The sequence below is a fragment of the Tachyglossus aculeatus genome, chromosome 7 (assembly GCF_015852505.1).
Source record: "Tachyglossus aculeatus isolate mTacAcu1 chromosome 7, mTacAcu1.pri, whole genome shotgun sequence".
NCBI lineage: Eukaryota > Metazoa > Chordata > Mammalia > Monotremata > Tachyglossidae > Tachyglossus > Tachyglossus aculeatus.
This window is the reverse complement of record NC_052072.1, coordinates 52,990,844-53,016,071: the sequence shown is the minus strand read 5'-3', so window position 1 is coordinate 53,016,071 and position 25,228 is coordinate 52,990,844. Positions and strand designations below refer to the sequence as shown.

At 42.7% G+C, this 25,228-nt stretch overlaps 1 protein-coding gene across 3 annotated transcripts in view; it reads right to left on the bottom strand.

Moving 5' to 3' along the window:
* LOC119930482 (UDP-glucuronosyltransferase 1A1-like) overlaps positions 1-25,228 on the bottom strand; it is a 122,687-nt gene that overhangs the window by 72,652 nt on the left and 24,807 nt on the right. The window contains exon 1 of one of the 3 annotated variants that reach the window (XM_038748810.1): positions 7,280-8,185. The exons of the other annotated variants lie outside the window; for them this stretch is intronic. Within the exon in view, the coding sequence (XP_038604738.1) occupies positions 7,280-8,146 (867 nt within the window). The 5' untranslated portion in view covers positions 8,147-8,185. Of the gene's footprint in view, positions 1-7,279; positions 8,186-25,228 lie in introns of those variants that run through there. 3 annotated transcript variants of the gene reach the window in all.

Sequence of the window (25,228 nt, the reverse complement as noted above, 5' to 3'; positions counted from 1 at the left end):
CAATTGTTTTGAGGGGCTAGATCCCTGGTAGATGAGAGCAAATCAGCCGCTGGGTGACTTTTCTACTTGGGTTGGACCCATCTTCCCTCATTTTGAGGACACTTGGGGAGAGCTGAGTTGACTCCAGAAAGCCACTTCTTCCCAAGTTCCAATGAACTGAGGGGCACCATTGTCGGGAGCTGTTTCTCAGCCACTCAATGAGTGACCCAGGCTGATGATTTGACAGAGTCATTTGATGACCCTGGGGAGGTGGTAAGGTTCTGGATTGAAAGGAGTGTAAAAGACCCACAGAATTTCTCCCAAAGTCCAATGTAGTCTGGCAGCTGAGGAACATCAACAGTCACTATGACTAGTGTACACAATTTTACACTAACCCAAACAAAAACAACAAAATGCCGAATTGATATTGACAAATATCAGCAGTCATTATGACTAGCATATACAGCTTTACACTAACTAAACCAAACAAAAACAAAACACAGTATTGTTACTGGCAAATAGCAGTCATTATGACTAGTGTACACAACTTTACACTAATACAAACAAAAACAACACAAAAATCCACAGATGTTTTCTATGCTTGGATTGCAAATTTAGCCTAAAAGCTAACGGCCAAAAGTGGTTGGGTTAATTTGAGTCATCTATCACAACACACCAGAGGTCACAGAGGAACTTGGGAAGCAAAACAACTTAGCTTATTAGTAGTAGATAATGAAATTCTTCATATTATATTTTGTTGAAACCATAACATTATCCACAAAGCCTCGTAATTTGATTCAAGCAGTGCAAGATATGACCTGCCCTTCAAAAGAAGCAGAATTTACTTCAGATCAGTGCATGTCTTAGTAAGATCAATTGGTTTCCAAGCATATTTCACCTCTGGTGTGAAAGCATCCTTATGTTGCTATTACTACTAATAATAATTATGGTACTTGTTAATAGCCCATTATTTACCAAGCGCTCACTGTATTAAGAGCTGGAGTAGATACAAGATAACTCAGATTGGGGCTCGTAGTCTATGTAGAACCTGTCTACATGTTTTATTTTGTTGTCTGTTTCCCCCTTCTAAACTGTGAGCCTGTTGTTGGGTAGGGACCGTCTCTATATGTTGCCGACCTGTACTTCCCAAGTGCTTAGTACAGTGCTCTGCACACAGTAAGTGCTCAATATATATGATTGAATGAATAAATAAATGAATGAACTCTCCTTGCTTCCAGGACAGTTCCACCTGGAGCTCACAAACTCTTCAAACACATGTCCAAAACCAAACATCTTGCTCACCCTCATCAATCCTTCCCTCTAATCGCTTTCACATCTGTGTGGATAATACCACCAATCTGTCAGTCCCATAAGTCCACAATGGGGTGTCAACCTTGACTCCTCACTGTCTTTTGGCTGTCACATCAAATCTTGCTGATTTTTCCCAGATCTGCCCCTCTCACTCCACCCAAACAGACAGCAACCTAGTTTGGGCACTAAATCAGACTATTCTATCAGCCTCCTCACTGATCTCCCTGCCTTCAGCCTCTCTTCACTGTAATCCACAGTTCATGCTGCTGCCTGATTCACCTTTGAAAAATGTCACTCAGTACACGTCTCTCCACTCCTCAAAAACCAGCAGCAGTTGCCTATCACATTCTACATTTTGTTAAAAAAGTAATTCTTTCCATTTGGCTTCAAAGTGCTCCACCTATTTTCTCAATTTTGCACATTAGTAGTACTCTTCACCTCTACCTTTCTAGCGCGCACTCTTATCTCTTCCAAAAATCACTTTCTAATTGTATCGTTTTCCACTTGACTTCCGACTCCTTGCTCACAGCTTCTCACAGCAATTATGCCGTTTTTCCCTATCCCAGCACTTACGTAAATGTAAGGGAAATGGCCAATTGCAAAGAACATTGTCTTGGGAGTCAAAGGGCCTGGATTCTAATCTCAGATCTGCCTCTTTTGGTTTCTTTGACCTTGGGCAAGTCACTTAACTTTCCATGCCTCAGTTTCATCATCTGTAAAATGGGGATTCAATACATATTCTTCCTTCCCCTCAGACTGTGAGCCCCATGAGGGACAGAGGCTTTGTCCAACTTGATTATTTGTATAATAATAATAATAATAATAATAATAATGGTATTTGTTAAGCACTCACTATGTGTGAAGCACTGTTCTAAGCTCTGGGGGTGATACTAGGTGATCGTGTTGTCCCACGTGGGGCTCACAGTCTTAATCCCCATTTTACAGATGAGGTAACTGAGGCACAGAGAAGTTAAATGACTTGCCCAGAGTCACACAGCTGACAAGTGGCAGAGCCAGGATTAGAACCCATGACCTCTGACTCCCAAGCCTGTGTTCTGATTTTTCCCAGTGCTTTGTACTGCGCTTGGTACATAGCAAGTGCTTAAACAGTGCTTTGCACATAGGAAGCACTTAATAAATGCCATTAAAATAAATAAATAAAGACAACTAATACCATTGTTTTTAGTATTTCATTATCATGCATTCAATTGCTTATTCTGATACTTCAATCTGTCACATTTGTGCTATTCCTTAGCTGATATTTATTCTTGTTTTTCCACTACTTGTAAATTTGTTTAATAGTCCTCTCCTCCATTAGATTGCAAGCTCCTTGAGGGCAGGAAACCTGTATCTTTTGTTTCTGTTGTACTTTCCCAATCAGTTAGTAAAGTATGCAGTAGGTGCTCAAATATAATTAACTGTGATGGCATTAATTAAGAACGTACTATGCGCTAAATGCTGGGGTAAATACATGAAAATCGGATCAGACACAGTCCCTTTCCCATAAGTGTCTCCCAGTCTAAGATAGAGAACGGGTATTTCATTTTCAATTTTATAGTTCGGGAAACTAAGGCACAGAGACATTAAGTGACCTACCCCAAATCACACAGCGGGCAACTATCAGAGACAAGATTAGAATCCAGGCTTTCTAACTCCCAAATCTGAATCCTTTCCACTAAGCTATGCTACCTCCTCTATTACTACGCTGTGGGCATGGAATGTGCCTGTTATACTGTGTTCATTCATTCATCCATCCATCCATTCAATCGCATTTATTGAGCACTTACTGTGTGCAGAGCACTGTACTAAGCACTTGGAAAGTATAATTCAGCAATAGAGACAATCCCTGCCCCCAAACAGTTTTGTACAGTGCTCTGCACACAGTAAGCGCTCAGTAAATGCAATTGATTGATTGCTAAAAACAGCAGGAATAGGCATGAAGAATAGAAACTGTTAAAGAGAACATAAAACATCCACAAAAAAGGAGGAGCCAGAACAACCCCCAGCAAAGCCTGGAAAGAAGGAAAGGAGGTCTGGGCTGCTGAAGGGCAGAAGACCAAGTAGGAGAAAGAAAAAAGAAGATAAGCTGAAGCTGAAGAGATTTAAGAAGGAAGATAAGAGAGAAAGGTTCAAAGTCTGGCCTGAGAGGCTATCTGCTGCTGCTTTGCAGTCTCCTAACCGTCCAGGTTACTTAGGAACCAGAGGCAAGTGTTGCTTCAGAACATAAAGTAGGGATGAGTTAGGGAGCATGAAAATGGCTAGGAAATACTAGAAAGAAGGCGAGGCAGGGAAAATGGCTCCAAAGAAGCAAATCTCAGACTGCTTAACACGTCTACCAACACTGTTAGAGTATAGAGAAGCAGCGTAGCTCAGTGGAAAGAGCACGGGCTTTGGAGTCAGAGGTCATGGGTTTAAGTCCCAGCTCTGCCAATTGTCAGCTGTGTGACTTTGGGCAAGTCACTTAACTTCTCTGGGCCTCAGTTACCTCATTTGTAAAATGGGGATTAAGACTGTGAGCCCCCGTGGAACAACCTGATTGCCTTGTAACCTCCCCAGTGCTTAGAATACCGCTTTGCACATAGTAAACGCTTAATAAATGCCATCATTATGAATAATATTATTATTACTATTATTATTATTATTGACTCCGCTCTCTCAATCACCCCACATATCCAATCTGTCACCAAAGCCTGACAGTCTCACCTTCACAGTATCGCCATGATCTGCCCTTTTCTCTCCATCCAAACAGCTACAACATTACTACAGTCACTCATCCTATCCCAACTGGATTACTGCATCAGCCTCCTTTCTGACCTCCCAACCTCTTTGTCTCTCCCCACTTGGGTCCATACTTCACTCTCCTGCCCAGATTATCTTTCTACCAAAATGATCAGGGCATGTCACCTCCTCCTCAAAAATCTCCAGTGGTTGCCTATCAACCTGTGTATCAAGCAAAAACTCCCCACTTTTGGCTTCAAAACTCTCCGTCACCTTGCCCCCTCTTACTTCACCTCCCTTCTCTCCTTCTACAGCCCAGACCACACACTCCATTCCTCCTGTGCTAACCTTCTCACTGTGCCTCCTTCTCACCTGTCCCACGTTGACCCCTGGCCCACATCCTACCTCTGTCCTGGAATGCCCTCCCTCTTCAAATCTGCCAAACAATCACACTTTCCCCCTTCAAAGCCAGATTGAAGGCTCACCTCCTCCAAAAGGCCTTCGCATACTTAGCCCCCATTTCTCAGCTCCCTGTCCCCTCCACATTCATTCATTCATTCAATCATATTTATTGAGTGCTGTCTGTGTGCAGAGCATTGTACTAAGCGCTTGGGAAGTACAAGTTGGCAACATATAGAGATGGTCCCTACCCAACAATGGGCTCACAGTCTAGAAGGGGGAGACAGACAACAAACAAAACATGTAGACAGGTGTCAAAGTCGTCACAGAAAATAGAATTAAAGCTAAATGCACATCATTAACAAAATAAATAGAATAGTAAATATGTACAAGTAAAATAGAGTAATAAATCTGTACAAATATATATACAAGTGCTGTGGGTAGGGGAAGGAGGTAGGGTGGGGGAATGGGGAGCAGGAGAGGAATAAGGAATAATAATAATTATTATTATTTTTATTGTTAAGTCACTTCCCTTCTCTGGGCCTCAGTTACTTCATCTGGAAAAGGGGGATTGACTGTGAGCCCCCCGTGGGACAACCTGATCACATTGTAAACTCCCCAGCACTTAGAACAGTGCTTTGCACATAGTAAGTGCTTAATAAATGCCATTGTTATTATTATTATTATTGTTAAGTCAGTTCCCTTCTCTGGGCCTCAGTTACTACAACTGGAAAATGGGGATTCACTGTGAGCCCCCCGTGGGACAACCTGATCACATTGTAAACTGCCCAGTGCTTAGAACAGTTCTTTGCACATAGTAAGCGCTTAATAAATGCCATTGTTATTATTATTATTATTATTGTTAAGTCACTTCCCTTCTCTGGGCCTCAGTTACTTCATCTGGAAAAGGGGGATTGACTGTGAGCCCCCCGTGGGACAACCTGATCACATTGTAAACTCCCCAGCGCTTAGAACAGTGCTTTGCACATAGTAAGCGCTTAATAAATGCCACTGTTATTATTATTATGAGGAACCTATGGCCCAGAGAGGTTAAGTGACTTGCCCAAGGTCACACAGCAGTTAAAGGCAGAGCTAGGGCTAGAACACAGGTCTCCTGAATCCTAGTTCCCTGTTCTTCCCCCAAGGCCATGCTACTTCCCTGTGAATATAAAATTTGTGTCCTATAAAATTTGGAGACACATTCTGTTCTCTCGTAACACATTTTCACTGAAGATTTTGACAAGAGAGTTCTTAGGGTATTTGGGAACAGTTTTTATGGACAGAGAGTGTGGTGGTGTCAGGAGAAACTATTTGTGTGTGTGCATGGAGAAGGAGCGTGGCTCAGAGAAAAGAGCCCGGGCTTGGGAGTCAGAAGTCATGGGTTCTAATCCCGCCTCTGCCACTTGTCAGCTGTGTGACTTTGGACAAGTCACTTCACTTCTCTGTGCCTCAGTTCCCTCATCTGTAAAATGGGGATTGAAACTGTGAGCCCCAAAGAGACAACCTGATCATCTTATAACCCCCTCAGTGTTTAGAGCAGTGCTTTGCACATAGTAAGTGCTTAATAAATGCCATCATTATTATTATGCAGCAGCAGAACGAGTATTGCAGCATGGTTACTTCTTAATGTAGCAATTTACACAAAATGGAATCCCTGCATTACAGGAGTAGATTATATATATATATATATATATATATATATATATATATATATATGCACACATATATATGTATATATATGGTTACATCTATTAAAATTCACAGCAAGGTTATGTACATAGTATCAGAAAGTGTTCTCCAAATATTTGCCACGAATCTTACCTAAATCTACCTTAAAATGGAGTGAGATTCTCCTAGAAACCTTCCACTAGCAGTGGTCAGATACTAGGAAGCATTTCTTCTTGGAGTGTGGAACAGACACAGAGTCACTAAGCACCTCATCTCCCTCTGAGCCACATAGAGACATTATGGAGGATTTTATAAATAATAATAATAATAATTGTGATATTTGTTAAGCACTTACCATGTGCCAGGCACTGTACTAAGCACTGGGGTAGATTCAAGGTAATTAGGGTGGACACAGTCCCTGTACCACATAGGGCTCACAGTTGTAATCCCCATTCTCCAGATGGGGTAACTGAGGCCCAGAAAAGTGAAGTGACTTGCTCAAGGTCACACAGCAGACATGTGGTGGAGTCAGGATTAGAACCCAGGTCCTTCTGACTCTCAAGCCCATGCTGTATCCACTAAGCCATGCTGCTTCCATCTTTGGGAGTCCTGCCCTTGATCAGTTTCTTTTACGATAGTATCTGTTAAGTGCTTACTGTGTGCCAAGCACTGAACTAAGCATTGGGGTACATTTGACATAATCAGGTTGGGCTCAGTTCCTGTCCCATAATGGGCTAACAGACCAAATGAGAGGGAAAACAGGTATTGAGTCCCCATTTTACAGATGAGAAAACTGAGGCAAAGAGAAGTTAAGTGAGTTGCCCAATATCACACGGCAGGCAAGCGGCAGAGCCAGGATTAAAATCCAGGTCCCATAACACCCATATCCTTTCTACTAGGCCATGCTACTGTTCTCTTTGACTTCCACCATCCTTTGGAGTTCCTCCCAGAATCAGCCTGGCATTACGGGAGAAAAAAGAAAAGCACTTGGCCTAAGTGGGAACTTTACATGCCCAGGGTTCTGCTTATGACAATACTGGACAAGGCTCATAACATTTAAATCGAGAAATTGTGCAGTAGAACAGCATTGTAAAACTAGTGATACGATATCCAAACAGGATATACCAAATCAAGGTAATGTACAGAAAGCGATAGAAAAGCATTAGAAACCTCTGATCCATTTTTCTCACCTACCAATACCAACCTGAGACAACGGTTTTCTTTGAGCACAGTTTATGCCACCAATGAAGACCATATTGGGCATGATGGGCCTGGGATAGTCCACCACAAAGTCACCTCTAATTAGCCAAATCGATCCATAGCTTAAAACATCCACTATTGTCATGTCTTGCTGCAGAACCTCAGAGGCCAGCTGGGCATATGGGGTGTAAACAAAATCACAGAGGAAGGAAAGCGACAGAGTGAATACCATATTCTTCACCCGCTGCAGAAATGACATGTGATCACTATTCCTTGAAAACATTCTGGGAATGTAGGAGGAAGGGTTGGGGCACTGAGTGCCATCAAACTCTAAGCTGCAGGGAATCCCTCGCAAGAAGTAAATCGCTGGGACGGACAGATATTCCGCCACGATGGACCCACAGGGATTCATCGGATCTGTGAAGACAGCATCAAATTTACGAGCATCCAAGTTTTTCAACAGTTCTTGGTTGTTCACTAAATGGGTACAAGCGGAAAGAAAAATGGCAGCGCTGGTTTTCATTTTTTCATAAGTGCTGAAAAATCTTTCCACCCATGAGCCTCCCTTGAAAGTTCCCAGAGCAAAGGACTGCAAGTGAGCTTTCAGTTCTTCTTTTCGGTAAGGCACCGGGTAGGTTTCCAGGGTGTAGAACTCGTCATCCTTAATGAACTCGTTGGCTTCAGGTGCCAGGACAAGAGCTACGTGCCCTCTATGTCGGAGTTCCTTCAACACAGGACGCATGCTGAGCCAATGGCTGCCTTCCATGGGTATCACCAGTAGCTTTCCCGCCTCTGTAAACAGTGGGCTCGATGTGATGAAGAACAGCACCCCCACCGTGGCCAAGAAATTGGCTCCGTAGCCCGGGGCCATCTCTCTTCAAAAACTCAATGATGTCTGTCTACACCTGACTCTACCAGTCAGCTCTGTATGCACTCCAATGCCCTGTCATATAACTTGCTGGCTTGTCGAGTTAATGTTTGATCCAGTAGTGTGCTCTGGTTTATGAAACGTGAAAGAGATTGGATGGCTTTGGCTAAAATGAAGGATAGTCAGGAGAAAGGGCAGGAAAATGCCTAGGTCTCAGGTCGGCTTGAGCAATATTTCTGCAAAAGCAAACGAAGGGGTGACCTTCTTGCTTGTGGACTGTTCCTCTTGGAAACCAACGGGTGTTATTAGACATTTTTAGCCCTGGATGGGCTTCATCAATTAGGCTCAGTTTCTGCACTGTAAGAAAGGCTGCTGACAAACTGTGGAATTCCTTCTCCCACCTTATCCCCTACTTTCTCTTCACCTTGGATTAAAAAGTTTAGCTAATTATTTCCCTCCTTTTAAGACTCTGTTGATGGTATCAATCATATGCCCAAATGTTGAAATCCAAACTTTCTCATCAATGCTCACCCACTCCAGCTGTGGGGAAATTGAATGACTATCTGATTTCTTTCCTCCAGAACTGGGTCAGTAATGATAGTCATGATACTTGTTGAGTGCTTACTATGTGCCAAGCACTGCTCTAAGCTGGAACAGATCTATACAAGATAATCAGTTGGACACAGCCCCATCCCATATGGGGCTCACAGTCTTAATCCCCGTTTTACTGGTAACTGAGGCACAGAGAAGTGAAGTGGCTTGCCCAAGGTCACAAAGCAGACATGTGATGGAGCTGGGGTTAGAATCCAGGTCCTTCTGACCCCCAGGCCTTGCTCTGTCCATGAAGCCACGCTGCTTTCATGCTACTGGTGGACTACAGATGCCCCTAAACTGTGGAGAAGAGAAAAACCTGTATCCAATATTCTCCTTCACCTCATAAGGAGGTACCTGAGATATCGCATCAGGACCGAATCATTCGGTGGACAGAAAAGCAAGGCTTAGGGTGGGCAGGTGTTGCTGAATTCTAGCCCCTCAGAGCTTGGAGCCCCCACATCAACATACATGCAATCAATCAATTGATAAATCATATTTTTTGAGTGCTTACTGTGGGCACGGTACTGTACTAAGTGCTTGGGAGACATGTTTGTATAACAGAGTTAGGAGACACGTTGTTATAACAGTGTTGGTGGACAGGTTCCCGGCTCACAAGGAGCTTACAGTCTGGAGAGAGATATGGACAAAATGGACATAAGTGCTGCGGGACTGAGAGTGGAGTGAATAAAGGCTGCAAATCGAAGTGCAAGGGTAACACCGCAAGGAAGGGGAGAAGAGGAAATGAGGGCTTAGGGAAGCCCTTTTGAAATGGCCTAGTGGAAAGGCTGTGGGTATTGGGTTCTAATCCCAACTCTGCCAAATGCTTGAAGTGTGACCTTGGGCAAGTCACTTCACTTCTCCGTGCTCCATTTTTCTGTCCTCCCTCCTACTGTGAGCCCCATGTGAGACAGAGACAGTGTTCAACTTAATTAATTATATCTGCCCCAGTGCTTAGAACAGTATTTGACACATAGTAAGTGCTTAACAAATATCATGAAAAAGAACAAAAAAATAAAACTAAGGCTTTGGAGGTGGGGAGAGTGATTGTCTTTCAGATAACAAGAGAGAAGGAGTTCCAGCCCAAGAGCAGGATGTGAGAGAGGGTTCATGTAGGAGACACCATACAATCCTCCACATCCAGTGAGGAGTGACTGCCACCTGTTAACTAGCACAATTAACGATGGGCAATAAATGAGGGAGAGTAATGGGAGTGGGAAGAGAATTGAGAGCTCTATTTCTCCATCTTTCCTTTGCCCTATTAATGGCCACATTTTCAGAGTTTCAGAAATAATCATTTCTGAAAAAAAAATCAACACTTGGACATGTGATTGTTACCATCAACAGAGCCTTACAAAGTATTAGGTTATAAAGTCCATGAGGCCTCAGTGTATCACCTATCTAGCGTACATTATCATGTGCCTAGTAACAGCACTCTGCAAACAATGAATGATGTCAACAAAAGCTCCTCACCAGTGACTCGACAACCTAGCCCCCTCTTACCTCACTTCACTGCTCTCCTATAACTCAGCCCACACACTTTGCTCCTCTAGTGTTAACCTTCTCACACTGTCTCTATCTCATCTACCTCACCGCTGAACCCTGGCCCATGTCCTGCCTCTGGTCTGGATCACCCTCCCTCCTCAAATGTGACAATTACTCCCCCCTCCTCTCAAAGCCTTATTGAAGCCACCTCTCCTCCAAGAGGCCTTCACAGTCTAAGAGACTCCCACTTTCCTCTTCTCCCACTCACTCCTGCATCTCCCTGACTTGCTCCCTTTGCTCTTCTCCCCTCCCAGACCCACAGCACTTATGTATGTGTCTGTAATTTATTTATTTATTTTTATTGCCGTCTCTCCCCCCACCTCTCGACTGTGAGCTTGTTGTGGGCAGGGAATGTGCCTGTTTATCGTTGTACTGTACTCTTCCAAGGGCTTAGTACAATGCTCTGCACACAGTAAGTGCTCAATAAATACAATTTACTGAATGTATGAATGATGCAAACAACGAAGGAAAATATGCAACCTTGTGGCTAAAAGAATGTTCAGAGTAAACAAGGGAAAATGCCAAAAATGGTGAGTGTAAATCCTCCATTCCTTGAAATCTATGGAAAAAGAATAGATAATCCATTGCCCTCAAAACATTTACCTGCCTGGAGACAGAGAAGATTGAGCCACAAAAATCCCTTGATTTTTTGGATTGCTACACTTATAATCAATCAATCAATGGCATTTATTGAGCACTTACTATTTGCAGAGCATTGTACTCAGCACTTGGGAGAGAACACTAAAATAGTGTTTGTAGACATGACCCCTACCCACAGGGCTTTTACAATCTATAGGGGGCAATAGACATTAAAATAGATTATGGATAGGGATTATGGATAGACCTATTCACAGTCTTAATCCCCATTTTCAGATGAGATAACTGAGGCACAGAGAAGCTAAGTGACTTGCCCAAGGTCCCACAGCAGGCAAGTGGTGGTGCTGGAATTAGAACCCAGGTCTTCTGACTCCCAGATCCATGCTCTTTCTAGTAGACCACACTGCTTCTCTTCATTCAGGGACAGCAGCATCTTTTCCGACTGTCACTGGCCAGACTGGTCTCCATTAGACTGCAAGCTCCTGAAGGGCAGGGATCATGTCCACCAATTGTATTGTCTTCTCCCAAACACTTAGTGCAGTGCTCTGCACAAAGTAAGCACTCAATGAATGCCATTTCTTTGACTGCTTGGTCCTCAGCAGCCCACTGCTAGGTCATATTCTTTAAGACTGAGTTTTGATAAGTCCTTATATGGTGCATTAAACACTGAAGCTACACCATTTGAGCACTTGCTATCCTCCCTCCCCTAAGCCCCCTTATGAACATATCTGGAATTCATTTCTTTATATGACTGTCTGTGTCCCCTCTAGAATATAAGATTCCTGTGGGTAGGGAATGTGACTTCCAACTCTGTTGTAGTGTATTCCCAGCGTGGCCTAGTAGATAGAACACAAGCCTGGGAGTCAGACAGCCCTGGGTTCTAATCCCAGCTCCAGCACCTGTCTGTTGCGTGACTTTAGGCAAGTCACTTCCCTTCTCTGGGCCTTAGTTCCCTCATCTCTGGAATGGTGATTAAGATTCTGAGAGTCATGCGGGACATGTACTTGTTTCCAACCTGATAATCTTGTATCTACTCCAGTGCTTAATACAGGGTCTGGCACACAGTAAGTACTTAACACATACCATCAAAATCATTTAGCTCCGTAAGTACATTTAGTACACAGTAAGGGCTCAATAAATATCATTGACTGATTGATTGATTGATTGATATTCTGCTCTTCCAGCTTTCATATGTCCCCTCATATGGCCCCAAGGTACCTCTTGGGTTTCTTTTTTCTTCCATTCTGCCTGTTTGTCCTAATAGACAGAGTTGTGTGGCCATGAACATTACTTCAGTGTCTGTGGAATATCTATGTTCCAGGACCTTATTGCTGGCAATCTTGTCCTTCAATTTGCATGTGGTTGAGAATGGTTCATATGGGCATTGGTGAAACTGTTTTAAAAGATGATGTGTATCCTGGAGAGGGTATAAGCCTTACAACTATATAGGAAGTTAGAGGCACTATCCTTGCAAACCGTCAATTTCTTATGTACTGTGACAAGTATAAAACTACGACATGCCTGCAATAAAATATGGCAGGCAGTCTTTTCACCACACTTTATAGAAGGGCATAGGGGAGCTGGAGATACAGTAGAAAATGGCAAAAAATGTTCCCTGTCTCCAGGTAATCATTTTGTTAGTGTCTCTCATTCTACATCATCAGCAATGGTTATTGGTGAGCACTTACTGTGGGCAAAGCACTGTACTAAACGCTTGGGAGAGGACACTCCAACCGAGTTGGTAGACACACTCCCTGCCCACAATGAGCTTACAACCAAGAGATGAGACATGAATCATTAGAGACCCTCCCAAGACACATAAAACATATATATGAATTGTATATATGTTCATTTTACACAAGACAGGGTAATATATCATATATTTATTTTACTAGATGTAGAAATTTTTATACACACATGTATATATATATATATGCATATATGCATCTATTATAAATGAAAAGTACTCTACTATGTAACATTTTAAACCTGAATATGCCTCTGCAAAGGACTCCTTACCTAATCCAACTAATAAAAGTGGTAAAGAGTACACTAAGGTCACGTATATGTAAACCATTCATCAAACAGAAACCAGAAAGAATTCTGGGAGTTACACATCTAGAGATGAGACATGAATCATTAGAGACCATCACAAGACATGTAACACATATATATGAATTGTATATGTATTCATTCTACGCAAGACAGTGTAATATATCATATATTTATTTTACTAGACGTAGAGAAATATTTTTATACACACATGTAGACACACACATTTTAAATCCGAATATACCACTACAAAGGACTCCTTACCTAATCCAACTAATAAAAGTGGTAAAGAGTACACTAAGGTCACGTATATGTAAACCATTCATCAAACAGTAACCAGAAAGAATTCTGGGAGTTCAGGCGAAGGAAGAGGAACAGGACGAGAAGGAGGGTGGCTTAGAAGGTCACGAAGGAGATTTCTGCTCCCTAGCTCTCTTTTTTTATGGTATTTGTTAAGTGCTTACAATTTGGCAGGCCTTTTTCTAAGAGCTGGAGTAGAAACAAGGTAATCAATTTTGACACAGTCCCTGTCCCACATGGGGCTCACAGTCTTAATCTCCATTTTATAGGTGAGGTAACTGAGGTGCAGAGAAGTCACGAAAGCTTCCCAAGGTCACACAGCAGGCAAGTGGCAGAGCAGGGCCTAGAACTCAAGGCCTTCTTTCTCCCTGGCCTGTAGTCTTTCCACTAAGCACACTGCTTCTCTCTGCCACCAGCCTCACTCACGTTGTGAGGGACTTGCTATGCCCCTTCATAGCTCTGGTCCTGCAGACTCAAAAACTACTCTTAGGGTAAGTGATTGTTTTCCCCCTATCCCTAAAGGAATGAACGTTCAGGTCAATAGGGTTCTGGGAGGCAAATGGCTCATGGGCTCTGGTGACTTTCATTCATTCATTCATTCATTCAATCGTACTGACTGAGTGCTTACTGTGTGCAGAACACTGTACTAAGTGCTTGGAAAGTACAATTCAGCAATAAATAGAGACAATCTCTACCCAACAAAAGGCTCACAGTCTAGAAGGGGGGAGACAGACATCAAAACAAGTAAACAGGCATCAATAGCATCAGTATAAATAAATAGAATTATAGATATATACACATCACTAATAAAATAAATAGAATAATATATATTTACATATATTTGCCAGTGCTGTGAGGGGGGGGGAGGGTGGGTAGAGCAAAGGGAGGAAGTCGGGGTGATAGAGGGGAGGAAGAGCAGATGAAAAGGGGTGCTTAGTCTGGGAAGGCCTCCTGGAGGAGGTGAGCTTTCAGTAGGGCTTTGAAGGGAGGAAGTGTGCTAGTTTGGCATTCTAGGCCAGAGGTAGAATGTGGGCCATGGGTCGATGGCAGGACAGGTGAGAACGAGGCACAGTGATGAGGTTAGCGGCAGAGCAACAGAGTGTGCGGGCTGGGCTGTAGAAGGAGAGAAGGGATTGAGGTAGGAGGGGGCTAAGGAATGGAGAGCTTTGAATCCAATAGTGAAGAGTTTTTGCTTCATGTGAAGATTGATAGGCAACCACTGGAGATATTTGAGGAGAGGGGTGACATACACAGAATGTCTCTGGGAAAGATAATCCGAGCAGCAGAGTGAAGTATAGACTTGTGGGTGTGCTTACTCTCCCTTTGTCCTCTGCAATATTGGAGCAGTGAACCTAACTAGCCTTGGGAGAAAAACTTCATCAGCAATTTTTTACTTTCTTATGGGTAGCTTTTCCCAACCCAGAAAGTACATTTCTGAGAAAATGGGGAAAATCTTACCCTTAATAGTGGTATTACAGAATTTTTTTCCACTTCATAAATTTACTAAAAACTGGTAGTGGTTTTAAATTCCTCACCTCCCACTCCCCATCTCATCCTTGTGCCACGCCAATTTAGCAGTTGACCTGCATTAAACCACCCCCTAAGAGGGTCCCAGAGCAGCTCAATTTTATGGCACAGCCAAGTGACTTGTGACACTTGTGTGATGCCGTCTGATGACATGACCGCAGTGACTGCATACAACTGACTCTCCAAATACGATAAAAGAGAAGTTAGGGTTTTTCCCTCACCAACAGAGATCTTGGTATTAAAAGGTCCTGCCACAATTTGCAAGAAAACAAATGAACTTCCAAGTATGCCTGAAGAAGATCTCAGAGGAGAGGAGAGCTCAAAGATTCACAGAGCTGTTCAAAAGGAATCGGCCTGCTTCAAGTTGCTTTACAAAGAGGTAAAGCTACTCTTCAACCTAAATCGGACAAATTTTGCACTCAAGTTGGAAAATTGCCATCCCACTCAGTAAAATAAGTTTCTGCATGTACAACCTTGTGCTGAGATTCTTCTCACTCCTCTTGCTTTAAAGTTATGACACAATGTTTTAAATAACTTTAACCAACCAATCAATGGTATGTATTGAGAGCTTACTGTGTGCAGAGCACTATACTAAGCACTTGGGGAGTACAGTGAAACAGCATTGGTAAATGTGTTCCCTGCATATTGCATTCCTGTAACTGTAACTCAACCACCATCTCAAGTGAAGAAGAACAGCAAGAGACAGCAGACGGCAGCAGGGAAAATCCAAGCTCAGCTCTGTTTGTTGTATTGTACTTTCCCAAGCGCTTTGTCCAGTGTTCCACACATAGTAAGCACTCAGTAAATACCACTAATTGATTGATTTTCACCTAACAAGAGTTAGGGACCCAGGGAACATTTGTGGCTGGAGAAGAAAAGCCAGAAGAAAGGAAGAAAAGAGGAACAATGTAAAAAAAACCAGGAATAGAGAAGGGGAAAGGGAGGAGGAAGGAAACGTTTGAAAAGGTAGACCTAAGCAGACTCAGTGGCAGAAGGAGAAGAGAATATGGAGCCGTCAAAGATGGCTTTTTATAAGAATAAGCTTCTCTGAAGACCAGCCCCAGGGCCTTTGAAAAGGCTGTCTGGTGAGAACACCATTTGTACCTGAGAAATATAGTTGTAGAAATGGTGGATTCCAAAATTTAAAAGAATTTACCCTGAGTCAGGGTTTGGGGTTCCACATGACACACTCCCTGAAAAGTAACAAGTAGACGGGGCTTAGTGGAAAGAGCCCGGGCTTGGGAGACAGAGGACATGGGTTCTAATCCCGGCTTCGCCACTTGTCTACTGTGTGATCTTGCGCAAGTCACTTAACTTCTCTGTACCTCAATTACCTCATCTGTAAAATGGGGGTGAAGACTGTGAGTCCCTCATGGGACAACCTGATTACCTTGCATCTACCCCAGCACTTGGAACATTGCTTGGCACATAGTAAGCCCTTAACAAATACCATTATTATTATTATTATTACCTGCAGAGAAGGTTGACCGAGCTGACGACAGTCGAAAACTGGGTAAGTCAAGCAATCAGTCATCAGTTGTATTGACTGAGCACTTAATTATGTGTAGAGTTCTGTACTAAGGATTTCAAAGAGTGCAATACAACAGAATTAGCAGTTATGTTTCCTGCCTATAGTGAGCTTAAATCCACTTTCTAAACAAGACTGTGCACATGGAGGGCCCTGAGTTGTGATAAAACAGTTATTGTGTTGATTTTTCTGAGCTAGGAAAGATAGTGATTGCCTTCTGGATTAAGATAAGTGAGAGATTCATAGTAGATATTGAGCTATATCCAATGCAGCTTGATCTCTTGATTTAAATTTGGGGAACAGAACCCAAAAGCACTGACCAAAAGGTTTTTTTAATGGTATTTGTTAAACACCTACTATGTCAAGCACTGAAGTTGGAAAGAAGAGGATTTAATCCCCATTTTACAGATAAGATAACTGAGGCACAGAGAAGCCAAGTGACCTCCCAAGGTCACACAGCAGACTAATTGGGGGGCCTGGACTAGAATCCAGGTCTTCTGACTTGGGGGAGGGGAAGGAGAAATGGAAGTTTTGGGGATACAAATAGAAGAAGGAGGGACTGTTTCTACTAAATCTGTTTTAGTGTACTCTCCCAAGTGCTTAGTACAGTGGTCTGCACACTGTAAGTGCTCAATAAATAAAGTGACCTACCAGATTTGCTCTGCCCATTCAGCAGAAATTAAGAGAGCACATAGCTCCTGCCAAGTCATTTGAGGATTTTCACTTTGTGGCAGAATCGGCTGTATATTAAATTAACTTAGAGATAAAAGCAACCAATAAAATACCCAGAGGAACAAGTGCCATGCTGACTGGGCACTTTTGATGAACTTTCTAGCTTACTCACCATTAAACCAAAGTTTATTTTTGAACTCTGAAATATCGAACGTTTAAACAGGAGATAGGAGGTTACTGAATTTCCAATCTAAACAGCCATCACATGGCCAAGGTTCTTCTGTTATTCCGTTATCATTAGAAAAGTGTTCGGGATTGAGGAGCAGTTGGAGTCAAGGAAGTGCCAAGGTTCTTCTGTTATTCCATTATCACTAGAAAAGTATTTGGGGTTCAGGAGCAGTTGGAATCAAGGACGTGCATTGGAGATATTACAAAATTCTCCTATAACCTGATGCTGTAAACCTTTGATATGAGCCTTGGGCTTCGAACTGCAAACAGTGTTTGTACACTTGTGTAAAAATGGACTAACAGGTGAATTTATTGAGGCTCATTCTGAGCAGTGAGATGTTGTGCTTTGTCACAGACTGGTAAGAGTAGCTGATTCCTTCCCATCCTGGCTCTGCCTTAGTTCATTCATTCATTCAATCGTATTTATTGAGAGCTTACTGTGTGCAAAGCACTGTACCTTGTGCTTGGGAGAGTACAATACAACAACAAACAAATGCATTCCTGTCCACAACGAGCTCACAGTCTAGAGCTCAGTGAAGCAGCGTGGCTCAGTGGAAAGAGCCCGGGCTTTGGAGTCAGAGTTCATGGGTTCGAATCCTGGCTCTGCCACATGTCTGCTGTGTGACCTTGGGCAAGTCACTTCACTTCTCTGAGCCTCAGTTACTCCATCTGTAAAATGGAGATTGACTGTGAGCCCCATGTGGGACAACTTGATCACCTTGTATCCCCCCAGCGCTTAGAACACTGCTTTGCACATAGTAAGCGCTTAACAAATGCCATTATTATTATTATTATTATTATTATTATTATTATTATTATTAGAGGGGGAGGCAGACACTAAAATAAATTGACATATAAATAAATAGATAAGTAAATACATTGTCGATATATACAGGTATATACATATGTGCTGTGGGGCTAGAGGGAGGATGAATAAAGGAACAAGTAAGAGTAGCGCAGAAGGGAGTGGGAGAAGAGGAGGAGAGGGCTTAGTCAGGGAAGTCTTCTTAGAGGAGATGTGTCTTCAATGAGGCACCTTATTGTTAATAGTGGAAAAGTAGTGTGGCCTAGAGGCTAGAGCACGTGCCTGGGAGTCAGAAGGACCTGGGATCTTACCCAGGCTCTGCCTTTTGTCTCCTCAGTCACCTTGGACAAGTCGCTTCACTTCTTTGGGCCTCAGTTACCTCATCTGTAAAATGGGGATTAAGAGCGTGAGCCCCATGAGGGACAGGGATTGGTTCCAACCTGATTAGCTTGTATCTACCCCAGAGCTTAGTACAGTGCCTGACAAAAAGTAAGCACTTAACGAATACCATTAAAAAAAAGGAGCCAAAGCAGCTAGACCCCCAGCCAGACACAGAAGCCTCTTCTTGGACAGGCTGTGTTACAGTCTTAAGGGCTATGGTAATGAGTGTGTCCCAGGTAAAGTTTGAAGATGGTAGATTCCAAATGAATAAAAATAAAGACATTGTCATCCAGTGCTTGGTAGAGATATGAAATTGATTCCAACAGGAAGTTGCCAGCCAAAAAACCACAAAGGGGGTTGGAAAAGTTCCTGGATCAGAGGAACACAGTGGGTTACTTGAGGGAATGAGCAACAGGACAGTTCATTCATTCATTCAATCATATTTATTGAGCGCTTAGTGAGTACAAAGAGCTTGGGAGAGAACAGAATAAACTGTCAATAGATAAGATTGAATGAATGAATGAACAAACAGATACATTCCCTGCCCCAGCAAACTCACAGTCTAGATGACAGTGAGTGGCCTAGTGGAAAGAGAGTAAGGCGGGGAGTAAGGAGACCTGGGTTCGATATCCAGCTGCATCGCTGACCTAATATGTGATCCTGTGCAAGTGATTGAATCTCTCTGCCCCATAGTTTCCTCATCTGAGTACTTAGTACAGGTTATGCACACAGTAAGCACTCAATAAATATGACTGATTTATCTTAATGACCTTTGTTAAGTGCTTACTATGTGCCAGACACTTCACTAAGCATTGTGTCAATGCAAGCTAATCAGGTTGGATGCAGTCCATGTCCCATATGGGACTCACAGGTCTTAGCCCCATTTTACAGATGAGGAACCTGAAGCCTAGAGAATTGAAATGCCTCGCCCAAGCTCACACAACAGACAAGCGAGGGAACAGGAATTAGAACCCAGATCTTTCTGACTCCCAGGTTCGTGCTCTATTCACTGGGCTAGGCTGCTTCTCCATTGATTGATTGATTTGCAAACTGGTGATAAAATAGGTGTTAGTCCCAGGTGAGACTGGTGCTATGTTAATCTTATAACCTTGTCACTTCACCAGTCTTAAGCATATAGTAAGCACTGAATAAACACCATAATGAATTAGAGGCTGACTGTCAAAGAGAGAAACCATTTTCTGTTTCTTCAAGCATCCCATTATCCCTGTCAGAGACAGAACCCTGGGTTGAATGGACCAATGAGGAGTCTTTGGTTACGGAGAGAAACAACATAGAACAGCTGGAAACTGGTAGATTTCAGAAACAGGATTAGTAACTAGAGGAAATCCAGGCTTCCCCAAAGAGCACAGATTAGCCAGGTCTATATGAGATGGATTTTTTAAATACTACTTTAGGGTCAAAATACTAACATATTTAGGACTTAAATCAGCACACGACAAGTCTAAAGCTAAAAATTAGCATTCACTGGGCTTCAATTAGCAGTAGTTGGATCCCACATGCAACGTTGTCATGCCTGAAGTCAAGGAACCCTGATGTCGGCATGTCTGCCTGTTGCGATAGGATGGTATTTTTTATTCCTACTATTTTCCATACTACTCACACATCCAAGCTGGATGTCTTTGTCGTCCCCAGAATTCAGACCTCTTGACAGTGGAGTCTGGCAAATAGTGTCCCAGCTCATGAGCACCTTAGGTCAGCAGCTCCCAGCTGGGTAGATTATCAGTCTAGTTAAAAAACACTGGGCCTCCATCACACAGCTGAATAATTCTGACCATTCTAGAACAGCTCCTTCAAAGAGAGGTTTTCACAGACTCTAGGACTCAGTCAATCAATCAATCAATCGTATTTACTGAGCACTTACTGGGTGCTGAGCACTGAACTAAGCATTTGGGAAAGTACAATATAACAGAGTTGATAGACCCATTCTCTGCCCATGCCCATGCCAAGGCACAAAGGAAATGCTAAACAAATACCATAATAATAATAGTAACAAGCAAATAGTCCAGGGGATCTACAGGGTCACTGATCTGACCCTGAGGGGAATCCAGAGAGGGAAACACATCTGTTTCCTCCTTCAAGCCCCCCTTCACCCCTCACACACCACCAATCAATGGATTAAAACCAAGTATCTGGGAGGGTGCCACAAAAGAAAGCGACATCATTTCCTGTCCTCAGGGAGGTTAGAGTTTAATAGGAGAGAAGGCAGACCCAAAAGATTTACAGTTTCTTTTGTCTATGGGATTTGTTGGGTGCTTTCTACATGTCAAACACTGTTCTAAGCTCTGGGGTGGTTACAAGGTAATTAGGTCAAACCCAGTCCCTGTCCCATCAAACCCAGTCCCTGTCCCACATGGGGCTCACAATCTAAGTAGGAAGGAGAACAGGTGTCCCCATTTTACAGTTGAGGAAACTAAGGCACAAAGAAGTTAAATGACTTGCCCAAGGTCACACAGCAAGCAATTAGCAGAGCTATGATGAGAACCCAGGTCATTCATTCATTCATTCATTCATTCATTCATTCATTCTTCAATTATATTTATTGAGTGCTCACTGTGTGCAGACCACTGTACTAGGTGCTTGGAAAGTAAAATCCAGCAAAAAATAATACAATTCAGCAGCAATGCAGTCCTTCTGACTCCCAGCCCATACTCTCTTCACTAGGCCACAGATAGGAACAGAAGAAAGAAAAGTGCTCGAACTGCTGCTAGCAGGAGTGTGGTGAAAATAACTAAATACAAATAAGTGTAAATTAGTCTTTGTTGAAACATGTTAGTGCTAAAGGTAGTTATGGAAGGGACTCTATGGCATTGACACGACCTGGGAAAGTGGAGCTTAGTCGGAGAATTCCTCCTTGAGAAAATTTAGTCCGATTTATTTAGAAAAGGCCTCTCTGAGGAGATTAGCATGGGGAGATTTATAGCCTAGCCTACCTGAAGTGGAAAGGAGTTAAATATCAGAGGAAGCACATAAGCACAAGGTTGAATGGGGGAGAATGAAGGGCAGGAACAAGACAGAAGCAGCGTGGCTCAGTGGAAAGAGCATGGGCTGGGGAGTCAAAGGTCATGTATTCAAATCCCGGCTCTGTCGCTTGTCAGCTGTGTGACTTTGAGCAAGTCACTTAACTTCTCTGTGCCTCAGTTACCTCATTTGTAAAATGGGGATTAATATTGTGAGCCCCACATGGGACAACTTGATCACCTTGTATCCTCCCTAGTGCTTAGAACAGTGTTTTGCACATAGGAAGCGCTTAACAAATACCAAAATTATTATTATTAGCACAAAGAAAGAGAGCAGATGAGACAGTTGAAGAGACCTGAAAAATACCAATAATGATGGACTTTTTTTGAAGAACTTTCTCTGTGCCATTCAGTGTGCTAAGGTACATGATAGATAGTGGATCACTGACAGAGTTGGAGAATAAAAAGAGATGGCAGCAGAGTATCTGAAGAGTTTGGGCAGGAATGGGAAGAGGGAGATGCAGCAATATCTGGAAGATGATATGAAATAACACTAATTATAATGATGGCATTTATTAAGTGCTTATTATGTGCAAAGCAGTGTCCTAAGCACTGGGGAGGTTACAAGGTGATCAGGTTGTTCCACGGGGTGTCTCACAGTCTTAATCCCCATTTTACAGATGAGGTCACTGAGGCACAGAGAAGTTAAATGTCTTGCCCAAAGTCACACAGCTGACAATTGGCGGAGTTGGGATTTGAACTGATGAAATGACTCCAATACCTGTGCTCTTTCCACTGAGCAACACTGCTTCTCAAATCTATCAATCAATCCACCAAGCAATCATATTTATTGAGCACTTACTGTGTGCAGAGCACTGTACTAAGCACTTGGGAGAGTCCAATATAACAGAGGCGGTAGACACATTCCCTGCCCACAACTAGCTACCAGGGAAAGTTTTTTTTTAATTAGAGGGGAGAGAATCCTGTTTGAAAGCAGAGTGAAAGGAGTTATTGGAAGTGTGAGATCAAAGTTGATAGTGAGAGAAAGAAACAAGTCAGGAACAAATGTTTTTCAAAGGTGAGAGGTCTAAAGAACAGCTAGAAGGGCAAGATTTTGAAAGCAGGCAGTAAACTCTTTGAGAGGTGGTGGGGAAGGTGGAGAAAATGGAGGTGAAAGTGAGAGTTGGGGAGAAGTAGGGAGGAGGGAGAAAATGCAGCCAGTAGGAGCAGTTGGTGGAGTTTTGCTGTCTCTTTAGATAAGCAGTACCCAAGGGCAGTGTTGTAAGAGGGAAAAGAGCAGCAGCTTGGAAGTGACCTTCTGTGTGATCTTGGATTTCCAGTTTCATCATCTGTAAAATAGGAATAATAATATCTCTCCTATCCCATACCTCATGAGAAAACACCAAAGAAGAGAAGGAGATCACTGATGAAGAACAGTTTTGAAAAAGGTAAAGAATTAATCTTGTTGGAAATAAGCTCTTTCCGTTGGGTAGGGACTGTCTCTGTTACTGAATTGTACTTTCCAAGTGCTTACTACAGTGCTCTGCAGACAGTAAGCATTCAGTAAATATGATTGAATAAATGAATGAATCATCGGTTAAATATTTACTTCTCAGGGCCACGTTGAACTGATTTTGCTGTTGAATTAGTGGGTTTCAAACTCTGAACTGTAAACTCCATAAAGTTTGATCTACCATGAAGATAATCAAGATGATCTATCATGGCACCCATTTTGCTTCTGACTTGGTAACAGGGAACTTTTTGTTTGATCTCATAGTCGGAATTTAAATTTGCGCGAGCTACTCATTACCCAGATTTAAAATTGGTATAAACTATCGATTAGCATGCTGGTCCTCCAATTTCCAGATAAAAGTTCACTTTTTTGAATGACTGCATTGCCTGAAAGCTCTATTATAAATATCTGCCCAAACTTTTCAGGTGAAGGGTCAGTCGCAGATGAAGCTGTCAATTTGCCTCAACAATTAATCAATTCAGAAATTGAATCCATTTCAGAAAATGTCCATTTCTGCCTGGTCCAGATAAAGAACAAGAATTCAGTTCCAGAGTGACATAGACGTTGTTGAAAAGTGATTTCAAATAAACATTACTGCTCCATCTGAACTTCTCATTTTGTCCCCTCAGGAACAGCTGATGCCATTAGAGGCTACTGAAAACAGCCTCTTATATATTTTTGACTTGGGATTAGAGATGTGTCAGCAAAGTTCTAGAAAGCAGAGCCAAGGAAGCTGCTCAATAGACTTTTGTATTTCTGTTTTGAAAGGTAGAAAATTGGAAAATGATCAATCTATGGCAGCACCAAATGTCAGTGTGCTTAGAGTGAGATCCGAGTCCATTTCTGGCCATGTAATTGACTTGCTATGAAAAGTGTGTGAGATCTCTTGGTCGAGAAAGCCTGACGTTCCTGAATTTGTTCTGTGAAAGCCTGCTGTAGGTCTCTAACATCAAGGCTAGGGTGTTGCCCATGAAGATGTAGCATGGCATAGTGGTTAGGCCACTAGGCCACTCTGTTTCCTCCAGCCATGCAGCTTCCTCCGATTGATTGATTGAATGACTGTTAGGCTATGGCCATGACATTCAGAGTGGATCATCACTCTGTGCCTAGCAGACCCTCAATTGAGCGTGGGCCTTCCAGAGTGGGCCTTAGTGGGTGAGACATGTGATCTCGGTCTCCATCTACACAATGGCTCCAACCGTTCTTCCTCTGCTCTCTCTCCCCATGATGCCACCATTGCCAAAGCAGACCTGGCTGTGGACAGAGCAGAGCAGCGAGGACTTTGGAATAGCCAGTAGTAGGGTCTTTAAATTGTGACCCCCTTGAGGGACAGGGACCATATCTAATTCCCACCAGGGTATTGTCTCCTAGCACAGAGTATAACGCTCTGCGCGCAGTGAACACCTAATAAATATTACTACTATTAGTAGTCCTCGCAGTGCCTACGGCATTAAAACTAGCAGGGAACTCGAAGAAAGAGCACAGAAGCTTCAGACAGAAGTGGGCATGTCCATGAACACAGTAATAATAATGATGGTATTTGTTAAGCGCTTACTATGTACTGAGCACCGTTCTAAGCCCTGGTACCTTGTTAAGACACTTAAAGGCTTAGGAGACACATCTTCTGGTCCAGCTATACTAAGAGACCTCTGGCCTTCCTTCCAAATGGTCCATATCCTGATCAGTATTAGTAGCATTAATCGAGACCCTACTGTGGTGAGAAAATTTAGCTGTAACAGTATTTACTGAGTGCCTAGTATACTAAGTGCTTGGGAAAGTTCAACATAATAATAATAATAATAATAATAATAATAATAATAATGATAATGGTATTCGTGAAATGCTCACAATGTGCCAGGCACAATACTAAGCACTGGGGTGGATGTAAGCAAATCAAGTTGGATGCAGTCCCTGTCCTATGTGGGGCTCCTGGTCTCAATCCCCATTTTACAGATGAGGTATCTGAGGCACAGAGAAGAGAAGTGAAATAATAATAATAATAATAATAATAATAATAGTATTTGTTAAGTGCTTACTTTGTGCCAAGCACTGTTCTAAGCATTGGCCCAAGGTCACACAGCAGACATATGGAGGAGACAGGATTAGAACTCATGACCTTCTGACTCCCAGGCCTGTCCTCTATTCACTATGGTATGCTGTTTCTTCAACATAGAAAAAGATGCATTCCCTGCCCACAGGGAGCTTACATTCCACGATGGACTGAGATCTCCTAGCCCTTCCCTGGCCTAAATAGCCCCAGAAGTCACGTAGGCCTGATAATGAGGCCCTCTTCTTTTTTCCTTCCCATACAATACTGGGGGTCCCAGACAAGAGAACCCTACCCCTGCACCCCTTTAGTGCTACCACC